This window comes from Elephas maximus, chromosome 5 (assembly GCF_024166365.1).
Source record: "Elephas maximus indicus isolate mEleMax1 chromosome 5, mEleMax1 primary haplotype, whole genome shotgun sequence".
Classification (NCBI taxonomy): domain Eukaryota; kingdom Metazoa; phylum Chordata; class Mammalia; order Proboscidea; family Elephantidae; genus Elephas; species Elephas maximus.
In genome coordinates, this window is record NC_064823.1 from 2,314,565 (window position 1) to 2,327,370 (window position 12,806).

The following is a 12,806-nucleotide window of genomic DNA, read 5'->3' on the forward strand; positions in this document are numbered from 1 at the left end:
ATTAGTGGATGACTTTAAAACAGTCACAAAAAAGAGGAACTTTTTTTTTCTGTCTATTCTGATTTACTCTATAGCAACATGATTAAAAGATGAAATAAGAAAAGCAGTGTTTCATGAACATAAACGACTTGAGTAAGAGACAGAAGAAGGGAAGCAGAAGTATCAATAGAAAGGCTTTTTAACAATTTCAATGTATTTTTTATTTGCTCATTTAAGATTCTGAACAAAATGACATCACATTTCACACTATTGCTTTTATATAAGAAGTCAGCCATCTTAGTCAAAGGAGACACAAATCAATTTAAGTTGCCAACGGGCACTTCCCCCGCTAGGCAGAACTACTACTGACATAGTTTTTGAATACTCTGTTCAACAGAAATGTAGAATTGATAATGTAGTAGTTGGGTTTCACCTGAACACTCAATTTTTCTCAACAAAAGTTGAAGCCAGAAAAACAAAAAGTTCAAGCCATGATTTCTCGCAGATTTTGACAATGCCATTAATCTTCATTTAAAAACTGTATGCAGAGATTCATAAATACGAAAATGGAAATTAGGCCTCCCCAGACTTGTTCACAGAGAAGTGGGGTGGCGCATTTATCCTGAGAAAATAGCTGCTGGGCCCCAACCATAATTTAAAGAAAGATAATAAACATTATTGCCCTCCAAGCCTAACTGCCTTTCTGCTGTGCCAGCCAATGTAACAGTTTAATCTCTTCTGCTCTGGCGATGGGCGGTCCACTTTTCACTCATGTAACACTCCTCCTTTAAGCAAATCTCTCACCAAGTCCTATTTCACTGAAGGATCTCAAAGGGGAGAAAGGAAACATGAATAATTATGGACACTGGATGGAATAAATACGAAGAATACACATATTTTCACATAGAAAAATACATACAAATCCAAGTACCTAGCTCTTAAAATAGAAAGAAATCAGGATGGGGATTTGGAAGAAAAAGATTCTGTTTTCTAAACTGCTTAAGTGGTGCCAGTAAGATACTGATACATAAGTTATCTCATCATTTTCCTATGCAAAAAGAGGTTGGTTTAGGTTCATTGATACCCCCTGATTTCTCTCATTTCTTTAAAGATTGTCCTTCAAAACATATTTGAACTATAACCCTTCTAATGACATATTTAGACTATTCTTGTCACTGGCAAACTTACTCCAGCCTACTACATAAAAAAATTCATTTCAACATTGAATCACTTTTTGATGCTAAAATAAACATATACTTTCCCTGCTACTACAATGTCATAATATTCTATTGCTACTCTGGCATTTTTATTATTATAGAAAAAAGTAAGATTCTAAATACGAATTTTAAGACTACATAAAATTCTAACACACATACGCTAAAAACAAATGGAAGCAGAAAGGCAGACATGACCACTGTATTTTTCTTCTCATGTATGTCACCGTCACATATAAATCAGAAGGCTATTTCACGTTCTAATTTACAACTGGTGACATTTAGTTTGGCTTCCGGATTATCAAGTTTCTGAATTATGTGTGGCTTTTAGACCAATTCACTACAGCACTATCTGAAATGGTTACTGAATATTTTAAATGAAAACAGAAACGTATCTATAATATACAAATGGAGGTGGATTTAAAGAACATATCATCGAGCAAACGTCATAGCAATGATGGTTTCGTAACATTAACCTACTTAAAATGTTTTTCCTTCCATATGCCGACCACTCTTTTCATTACGTACACTGACAAAGGGTTAAATCGGTTCAAGATCCCAGCAGCTGTTGAAAGAGTAAATTATAAAGATAAATACTTTCAACACAAAAATCAGAAGACTAACAACACTGGCTTCCGTGTAATAGTTACCATTCTGGGACAATGAACTCTAATGGTTAACATCTGATCCTTGTCAGGATTTTGCTATGCATCATAGAGCTCTAGCTGGATGGTAAAGTATGAAAACATTAAAAAAAAAACAATAATTAAGATACTCCCAAGGTTGAGAAGCCCCTTCAAGAAAGCACCACTAGTATAAAAATAAAATGAACTAAATTTAAAAAAGTTTTCTCTTGTTTATAAAATAATCGCTTTAATGTGTGCACTTTTAATGTATGTGCTATCCAATGGCGCATCTCTTATATTCCAGTTAGATATTTCCTACCACTCTTCTCTTTGGCAAGTATTAAGAGAGAAGTTTGTCAACAAACATGAACAGATACTTAAAAGTCTCTAGTGCTGCTATTAATGTCTAAGAGCCAGTCCTTAAACACTTAATATATACAATGTTAAAAGATGTGGTAAATATCATCAAGTTTTAGATCAAATTTTGTCTTTTAACAGGTTGGTTTCTGAAGGACTGAAGGGGAATTTAGTAATGAGATGAACTTCTCCACCGTCAAGTTCTTTTGCTGAGTACAAATGTCTAAAACACACTTCCCTCCCATTAGAATCTCATCACTAACTACATCATCCTTGACAGCCTTTGCTGTCCTCCTGAGATTTCAGGAGAATAAAGCCACACAAAACGCATAGTCATCATCCTCAGGCTACTTCAGAATCCTACAGATTGTTAACTCAAGGAATACGTCCATACAACATTATCTAGAAAGACCACGGAGTCAAAACAAAGAGAAGCAAGAGTTAACAGTAAGTCAAATAAACCAATGATGTTTAACAAGATTTTTAAAAAAGCTTTACTTTTTCCTCTTATTTAAGTTTCAGGAACAGTTTCACTGAAATAGAAACTGTCCTCTGAGTACCGTCAAGATTTTCTTAGCAGATACATCTCTTTTCAAAAATACACACATACGGAGAAGCTTCATGAAAGGCCTTCACAGCAAGTGGTAACTACAGTTTTTGCTACCACTGATAAATATCACGTACTAAAAATGAGAAAATGCCTGTAAGCTTCAAAATAACAGTGCAATATTCTAAAGCATGGTATTAAAAAAAAAAAAAAAAATTAGTCACCAGTACTGATATTCTGTCATTATTTTTCATGCCCATTAATCATGGAGAACCAAAAAGAAGGACATGATCCTTAATCGTCTCTGACATCTCTGCTCTTGCTGCTACTAACGAAGCAACATGAAGATGTGTGACTGGGCTGCAAGGATAATCATGAAGAACTACTCTTGCTGTTAATTAACTTAGAAATAAAAACAAGACGCAGAAAACATGCCATTTCCACAATAAAAAACAGTAACCTTAAAAGGGCCTTCAAAAAATGCCAACTCAATCGTTACAACACATAAAAGTAAAAACTAAGTTTTCCACATTTTAATCAACCAGTTTAATACAAGTACCTGATTTATACTTTCACGTGAAATGGGCTAAGTCCCAAGTTCCACACCGTAGTTCACATGAGTCTACAGCAGGGATCTTCGGAAGGGCAAGTACCTTTGGAGTACAGTGTATAAGCAACTGTAAACATACACTGATTGTCCACTAGCTTTTGTAAATAGAATTTCTGAAATGTTTTTGTTAGACATTACATATAAGGAATGTAACTGGTCAGATAATTTCTCTAACACAGATTCTATGGGAGTGCAAAGTGTGGTAGAAACAGAAGTGCTACGGATGGTTTATATTTGTAAAGTAAGTGCTACATTGGAATCCAGTAAGAGTCTTTTAATCTTTTCATGAAACTTCTCTCTATACAGGTTGAAATACATTATGCTCTCTGGCTCTTCTTCAAACCAAAACTTGTCGAATTCGTAGACAAGATAACCTGTAGTTAAAGAAAAATAAAACAAATACAATGTTCAGTAGTGAAATCACAATACAAACCATCTTATTTTTAAAATATGAAACAGCCTTTAAATTCCATATTAGGATATAACAATCCAAAACAATCTTAAACTACTAGAAATCTGATGAGCTTTATATGAAGTATTTTTATATTTTATAACATTAACTGCAATTTCAATATTTCATGTACATTTGCTATTTTTTCAAAAATCAACAAAATCCCTCAAACCTAAGAGATATGGGTACGACTCTCAAAAGATGTGTTAAGAATGGGAAAAAAAAAATTTCCCAGAGACTTCGGAAATACAAAGATGAAACCAACAGAAAATGCTGAGCAAGGATAAAACACAAAAAAGTTATTTTTTACTTGATTTCTGAATCTAAGAATTATTTCTTTTTCACTGAGCTATCAGAATCTTTTCTTTTTAAAAAGAATGCCTAAACTCTACACAGGGTTATGAAGCCGGGGTGGCACGAGTGGTTTAATGATTGGCTGGCAACCTAAAGGTTAGTAGTTTGAACTCACCCAGTGGCTCCGCAGAAGAAAGGCCTGGGTAACTACTTCCGTGAAGACTACAGCCAAGAGAGCCCTGTGGGGCAGTTCTACTCCGCAACACGGGGTCGCCGAGGGAGCCCTATGGAGCAGTTCTACTCCGCAAGACGGCGTCCCCGAGGGAGCCCCGTGGAGCAGTTCTACTCCGCAACACGGGGTCCCCGAGGGAGCCCCGTGGAGCAGTTCTACTCCGCAACACGGGGTCGCCGAGCGAGCCCCGTGGAGCAGCTCTACTCCGCAACACGGGGGTCGCCGAGGGAGCCCTGTGGGGCAGTTGTACTCCGCAACACCGGGGGTCGCCGAGGGAGCCCCGTGGAGCAGTTCTACTCCGCAACACCGGGGGTCGCCGAGGGAGCCCTGTGGAGCAGTTCTACTCCGCAACACCGGGGGTCGCCGAGGGAGCCCTGTGGAGCAGTTCTACTCCGCAACACGGGGTCGCCGAGGGAGCCCTGTGGAGCAGTTCTACTCCGCAACACCGGGGGTCGCCGAGGGAGCCCTGTGGGGCAGCTCTACTCCGCAAGACGGGGGTCGCCGAGGGAGCCCTGTGGAGCAGCTCTACTCCGCAACACGGGGTCGCCGAGGGAGCCCTGTGGGGCAGTTCTACTCCGCAACACGGGGTCGCCGAGGAAGCCCTGTGGAGCAGCTCTACTCCGCAAGACGGGGGTCGCCGAGGGAGCCCTGTGGAGCAGCTCTACTCCGCAACACGGGGTCGCCGAGGGAGCCCTGTGGAGCAGCTCTACTCCGCAAGACGGGGGTCGCCGAGGGAGCCCTGTGGAGCAGCTCTACTCCGCAACACGGGGTCGCCGAGGGAGCCCTGTGGAGCAGCTCTACTCCGCAAGACGGGGGTCGCCGAGGGAGCCCTGTGGAGCAGCTCTACTCCGCAACACGGGGTCGCCGAGGGAGCCCTGTGGAGCAGTTCTACTCCGCAAGACGGGGGTCGCCGAGGGAGCCCTGTGGAGCAGCTCTACTCCGCAACACGGGGTCGCCGAGGGAGCCCTGTGGAGCAGTTCTACTCCGCAAGACGGGGGTCGCCGAGGGAGCCCTGTGGAGCAGCTCTACTCCGCAAGACGGGGGTCGCCGAGGGAGCCCTGTGGAGCAGCTCTACTCCGCAACACGGGGTCGCCGAGGGAGCCCTGTGGAGCAGTTCTACTCCGCAAGACGGGGGTCGCCGAGGGAGCCCTGTGGAGCAGTTCTACTCCGCAAGACGGGGGTCGCCGAGGGAGCCCTGTGGGGCAGTTCTACTCCGCAACACGGGGTCGCTGAGGGAGCCCCGTGGGGCAGTTCTACTCCGCAAAACGGGGTCGCCGAGGGAGCCCCGTGGAGCAGTTCTACTCCGCAAGACGGGGGTCGCCGAGGGAGCCCCGTGGAGCAGTTCTACTCCGCAAAACGGGGTCCCCGAGGGAGCCCTGTGGAGCAGTTCTACTCCGCAACACCGGGGGTCGCCGAGGGAGCCCCGTGGGGCAGCTCTACTCCGCAACACCGGGGGTCGCCGAGGGAGCCCCGTGGAGCAGTTCTACTCCGCAACACCGGGGGTCGCCGAGGGAGCCCCGTGGGGCAGCTCTACTCCGCAACACCGGGGGTCGCCGAGGGAGCCCTGTGGAGCAGTTCTACTCCGCAAAACGGGGTCCCCGAGGGAGCCCTGTGGAGCAGTTCTACTCCGCAACACCGGGGGTCGCCGAGGGAGCCCCGTGGGGCAGCTCTACTCCGCAACACCGGGGGTCGCCGAGGGAGCCCTGTGGAGCAGTTCTACTCCGCAACACGGGGTCGCCGAGGGAGCCCTGTGGAGCAGTTCTACTCCGCAAGACGGGGGTCGCCGAGGGAGCCCCGTGGAGCAGTTCTACTCCGCAACACGGGGGTCGCCGAGGGAGCCCTGCGGGGCAGTTGTACTCCGCAACACGGGGTCGCCGGGAGTTAGGGGCTGACTCGATAGCAAACACCATAAGCATAACATTGTTCCCCAATCTCCTCACTGTACTAATGACATTAACCCCCCAAAACTAAAAGTATTTCATGAAAATAAACACGTTACTGGGTTGTTTATAACCCATGAAAATATATTACTAGATTGTTTATAACAAAAAGGTAAATTAAAAACATCCCTAAACCCTATTTTTGTATTCAAGCAGATGTACTTATTTAATTATTTTACAAAGTGCTCACTGTTTGCTTATCTACTCTCACACCAACCTTCTGATGCAGCTGCTAGGTTATTCTCATTTTACTGAAGAGGAAACCAAGGCACTGAGAGGTTAAATTACTTTCCCAGATCACACAGTTCGCCAGTGGCCTCTACTGTGCTATACTCTGTACTTTGTTTCCACCAGAATTTCATCTCCCCTTCTGAAAGGCTTTTCAAGACAGGACAGAAGTGACTTACTTAAGGATAAATAGGAAAAAAAAGAAAAAGCTAATGACTTTAAGCAAAATTGTGGGTAGACTATCAAAACTGCCTGGTATGAAAAGATGTAAATTCCATTCTTAAGACATTGATCATAAAGCAAACGTAAGTAGTTAAAAACCATCACATTTCAACTTTGAAACATTGCTTCCTAAGAAGGTCAGCTGAGGAAAAATTTCAGATGAATCTCTTGATACGATAAAACCTATTTTATCAAACAAGATATATGAGAAAATCAAAGAATGAGGCCTCTAGAGGAATACCATCTGCTTCTTGTTCCCAAAAGATGAGATGAATTGTAATCTTGTCATTATTTTAAAATACTATTTTTTTAAATCTTCATTTCACTCAAAATTTATTTGTGCATACAATACAATAAACTTATGTGTGCATATACAGTGGCATATGCACAGAAACACTCCTACACACACAAACTGAGTCTGTTCTCTCCCACCCTCCTGATACGCTCATAGGAACGTAGAATAAAAAAAAATCTGGAGATTAATGTTCTGGATCGTGGGAAAAATCAGACAGCTATCCAAATTTTAAGGTAGACTATTTGTTTCAGGGCTTGAGTTACTAGGTTTTAGCTATTTACCATTCTTACAAGTCCTTTAAAATTCCTTTTTCATTACTGTCAGGCAACGTGGCCCATTCAAATGACTATATGGGCCTCGAACAAACTGCTCAAGTATAAGGTACTAGAAATCTCTTGCTTCAGAGTGACACTGTTGGTCTATAATGTAAATCAGTGTCAGAGGAAAGACGAACTCAGAGAACCTTGGCTGCAATGGCTGAGCTGATTTACTGAGACATCAGGAAACTGCAGGAGATGGTACCAAAATTCTAGGAAACTGGCAGTGCTGTTCTTTAGGAGACGTAAGACTACTCAAGGACTAGGCTCTGAGCTGCTCCTACATTTAGTAAGGTAACAAATGGATGAGTTGTCAAAAATGTCTAAGGAAAGACCTGTGGGAAAGGAAAAAAGCCAGAGGAATCTGGCATAAGAAAAAACAGGATAATGTTTCAAGAAAAAAAAAGTGTGGTTATTTATACCCCGTGCTGCTAAAAATGGTCAAATAACATGAAGATTAAAAAGTGGATACTGGATATGGCAACAAGACAATTTGGTGTTTCTGAGAAAATCAGTTTCACCAATCTGTGGGGAGAGAAACTAAGCTGCAATGAGATAAAAACTGAAGGTGAGAAGATGAAAACAATATTCTTGAAAAAGTTTAATGATAAAGGGGAACAGAGAAATGGGGTGGTACCTGCAGTTAGATGGTGCACTAGGGAAAGTTTTTTATTGTTTGTGAGTCTGAAAGCTCCATGAACGTAGGGACTTTATTTTTTGCTATATTCCCAGTGCCTGAAGATGAACCTCTCAGGTTGGAAGGCACTCAGAAGACAACCGGGGGAAGAGCTGCCTTCTCAAAGTAGCAAAAAACAAAAAAAGAGAGTCAACCTTAATGATGTGGATGGAATCAAGCTTTTGGGACCTTCATTTACTAATGTGGCACAACTCAAAATGAGAAGAAACAGCTTCAAACATTCATTAATAATCAGAATGTGGAATGTATAAAGTATGAACCTAGGAAATTGGGAGTTGTCGGAAATAAAAGGGAACGCGTAAACATCAATATCCTAGGCATTAGTGAGCTGAAACGGACTGGCATTGGCCATTTTGAATCGGACAATCATGTGGCCTACTCTGCCAGGAATGACAACTTGAAGAAGAATGGAGTTGCATTCATCATCAAAAAGAACATTTCAAGCTCTGTCCTGAAGTATGATGCTGTCAGTGATAGGATAATATCCATACGCCTACAAGGCAGACCAATTAATACGACTTATTCAAATTTATGCACCAACCATAAAGGCCAAAGATGAAAAAACTAAAGATTTTTACCAACTTCTGCGGTCTGAAATTGATCAAACATGCAATCAGGATGCACTGATAATTACTGGTGATTAGAATGTGAAAGTTGGAAACAAAGATGAATGATTGGTAGTTAGAAAATACGGCCTTGGTGACAGAAATGATGCTGGAGACTACATGATAGAATTTTGCAGCTTCTTCATTGCAAATGCTTTTTTTCAACAACATAAATGGTAACTAACTATACATGTGGACTCCCCAGATGGAATACACAGGAATCGAATCAGCTATATCTGTGGAACAGGCGATGGAAAAGCTCAATATCATCAGTCAGAACAAGTCTACTGTGGAACAGGCCCTCAATTGCTCATATGCAAGTTCAAGCTGAAGCTGAAGAAAATTAGAACAAGTCCACGAGAGCCAAAGTATGACCTTGAGTATATCCAACCTGAATTTAGAGACCGTGTCAAGAACAGATTTAATGCGCTGAACACTAATGACCAGACGAGTTGTGGAATGACATCGAGGACATCATACATAAAAAAGCAAGAGGTCATTAAAAAGACAGGAAAGAAAGAAAAGCCCAAAATGGATGTCAGAAGAGATTCTGAAACTTGCTCTTGAACGTAGAGTAACTAAAGCTAATGGAAGAAATGATGAAGCAAAAGAGCTGAAAGATTTCAAAGGGCAGCTTGAGAAGACAAAACATTACAATGACATGTGCAGAGACCTGGATTTAGAAAACCAAAAGGGAAGAACACACTCAGCATTTCTCAAGCAGAAAGAACTTTAGAAAAAATTCAAGCTTTAAGTTGCAATACTGAAGGATTCTACAGGGAAAATACTAAACGATGCAGAAAGCACCAAAAGAAGATGGAAGGAATACAACAAGTCTCATGCCAAAAAGAACTGGCCGATGTTCAACCATTTCAGGAGGTAGCATATCAGGAACCGATGGTACTGAAGGAAGAGGTTCAAGCTGCACTGAAGGCACTGGCGAAAACAACACTCCAGGAACTGATGGAATACTGTTTCCACAAAGGTATGCAGCGCAGCAAGTGCTCCCTTGTCTATCCCAGAAAATTTGGAAGACAGCTGCCTGGCCAGCCGACTGGAAGAGATCCATATTTATGCCTGTTCCAAAGAAAGGTGTCCAACCAAATGTCGAAATTATTAAACAATATCATTAATATCACACACAAGTAAAATTTTGCTGAAGATCATTTAAAAGTGGCTGCAGCCGTAATTCAACAGGGAACTGCCAGAAATTCAAGGGTGGATTCAGAAGAGGACGTGGAACCAGGGGTATCATTGCTGATGTCAGATGGATCCTGGCTGAAAGTAGAGAATACCAGGAAGATGTTTACCTGTGTTCTACTGACTATGCAAAGGCATTCAACTGTGTGGATCATAACAAATTACGGATCACATTTCGAAGAATGGGAATTTCAGGACACTTAATTGTGCTCACGAGGAACCTGTACATAGATCAAGAGGCAATCAGGGATACTGCATGGTTTAAAGTCAGGAAAAGTGTGCTTCAGGATTATATCCTTTCACCATACCTATTCAATCTGCACGCTAAGCAAATAATCCAAGAAACTAGACTACATGAAGAAGAATGGGGCGTCGGAATTCAAAGGAGACTCATCAACAACCTGTGTTATGCTGATGACATAACCTTGCTTGCTGAAAAGAAAGAGAACTTGAAGGACTCACTGAGATGAAGATCAAAGGCTACAGCATTCAGTATGGATTATTCCTCAACATAAAGAAAACAAAAATCCTCACCAGTGGACCAATAAGCAACAGCATGATAGATGGAAACAAGACTGAAGTTGTCAAGGATTTCATTTTACTTGGATCAATAATCGACACCCTGCAGAGGTTATTAAGGTCTGGATTATGCAGGGCCTTATAACGGGGATTTAGGCAATATAGTCAAATGATTAGATTTTCATTTTGAATACCCAGATGATCTTCAATGTGAAGAAGAATTGGAAGAGGGTTATTATAGAGAGACTAGTTAAAAGGCTATCACAGAAACCTAGTAAGGAAGGCCTGAACTAGTGCAGTTATGATGGCCATAACAAGTGGACGAATATAAGAAAAATTTAGGATGCAGATAAAACTGTAACTAAGGATTAAGTAAATGGGGGGAGTTGTGGGAAAGGGAGTCATGAATAATACCTTCAACAATGAAGTTGGAGAAGTTACAATGTGACCATTTATTTAATGCAAATGACGTTCTAAAGATACAAAAAGATCTACGAAAGCTGAGCATGAAGCTGAAATATAAAATACACCATCTAAAATATAAAATACTCTTGGGGAACCATCTTCCATTATTTTCCTATGTTTTTAATATCCTAAATAGTAAAATGACAAGCATAAATTATATACTTGATAGAGGTGTTAGATTAAACTATCTTTTTATTTTTATTTATTTTTTATTGTTGAGAATATACACAACAAAACTATATATCTTCTTAGTGGTTTAAAAGTTCTCTTAGAAATGTCTGGTTTTAACTCACAGTGTTAGTATTAATACTCACAATAAAACTGATGAAAGTGTTCCATTGTTGGTATACCAGGAACAAAATTGTAGAGATAAAACTTCAAAGCTTCACTCTTCAGCAAGCTATAAGCCATCTCTGTAAGATTGATTCCAACTATTGCATAAGAATACCTATGTCAGAAACATTACCAGTTATACCAGCTAGCCATATGGCTCATAAGATAAATTAAAAATTATGCAAGAAACTAGTGAAATAATACTTTGTTCCATTTCTAACACAGCACTGATTTTATAATAATCTGTACATATTAAGAAAAATACACTAGAATGAATCCAAAAATGTTCTTTAAAAGTTATTTTCAAGGTATAATCTAAGAAATTAAAATCAAGTTCTGTTCACATGAGTATCTGAAACTAAATCCTTTAAAAAAAAATCTAAAATATACTGAATAATCTGCTATTTCCTCCTCCACTGTCAGAGAGTTTATTTTTTATAATCTAACATTACCATCGGAATATAAGAATAAAATAGTAATGATAAAGCTAATAATATGACCTCATTTTGTATTTTACTTCACAGTTCTCAAAGCTATATCCCACTTTCGTATTCCTATTTTCAAATCTATTTCTCACAAAAGATTTTATAAAGGCCCTTATCTCCATTTCATAGATAAACTATGTCTTGTAATAAATGTATATTGAAACACATACAAAACTGGTTCATGATCACATTTAGGGGTAAAAATTATGCATCATGTAACATCCTGTATTAGGTTCTTGTTAATCTCATTTAAAAAAATACCTTGGAAAGTATTCAATTCAAATTATCTAACATCTTAAAGTCAACAAATGCACAGTTTTAAAAAAGTGGCACAGTTTCTTTAGTATATACCCATCTTACCCTAATTTTGGATGATTTGAGCGGGAAAGAATCTGATGAGCTACGGCAGTATAATTTTCACTGAAATACCTAAGAGTTTAAGAAAAATAATGAAAGTGAACATATGCCCTTCAACATTCATGATACCCAGAAGCAGTTTAAAAAAGCTGTGGTCAAAATGGTAGTCCCAGCCTACTGCTACAATGATCCCGGTCTCCATCTAAATCACTTTAGTGACTCACAAATGCTTCTGAATCAAAATTTAATCTAGCTCTATCAGGCCCATCTAGTATAGGACATGGCTCCTGGCAGGACTATAAATTATTTCAATAAATAAGTTACCTATAAAGAGGCTTCCTACCTTTTTGTTGTTGTCGTAAAAATATAGATAATATTTCCCAGTTCAACATTTTTCATGCACACAATTCAGTGAAGATCAATTAAATCAATCATGTTGTACAACCCTCACCAATATCCCTTGCAAAGTTTGCCATTCCCATTAAACAATAACTCAATGCTTCATAAACAATAATTCCCCCTTCCTCCCATCCCTGGTAATCACTATTAAACTCTCATCTCTATATTTGCCTATTTTAGATACTTCATATTAATGAGATCATACAATATTCGTCTTTTTGTGATGGACTTATTTCACTCTGCAGAATGCTTTCAAGGTTCATCCATGTTATGGCATGTACCAGGACTTCATTTCTCCTTATGGCAGAGTGTACACACACACCCCCACATCCCCACATTACACTTTGTTTATCCATTTATCTGTTGATGGACATTGGGGTTGTTTCTACCTTTTGGCCTAATTTATGAATAGTGCTGCAATTAAAAAAAAAAAA

General features: G+C 40.3%; 1 protein-coding gene across 6 annotated transcripts in view; it reads right to left on the minus strand.

Moving 5' to 3' along the window:
• The window catches only part of ELMOD2 (ELMO domain containing 2), a 49,736-nt gene that overhangs the window by 7,431 nt on the left and 29,499 nt on the right, over positions 1-12,806 (minus strand). For 2 of the 6 annotated variants that reach the window (XR_007517580.1, XR_007517581.1), the window contains exons 7-9: positions 11,977-12,045; positions 11,113-11,246; positions 1,674-3,707 (exon numbers count right to left, since the gene is read on the minus strand). Coding sequence is in view for 2 of the 6 variants with exons in the window: in XM_049885239.1 (XP_049741196.1) it covers positions 3,562-3,707; positions 11,113-11,246; positions 11,977-12,045 (349 nt within the window). In the remaining 4 variants the exon portion in view is untranslated. Of the gene's footprint in view, positions 1-161; positions 3,708-11,112; positions 11,247-11,976; positions 12,046-12,806 lie in introns of those variants that run through there. The other 4 variants (XR_007517582.1, XR_007517583.1, XM_049885239.1 and 1 more) reach the window with 4 other exon arrangements.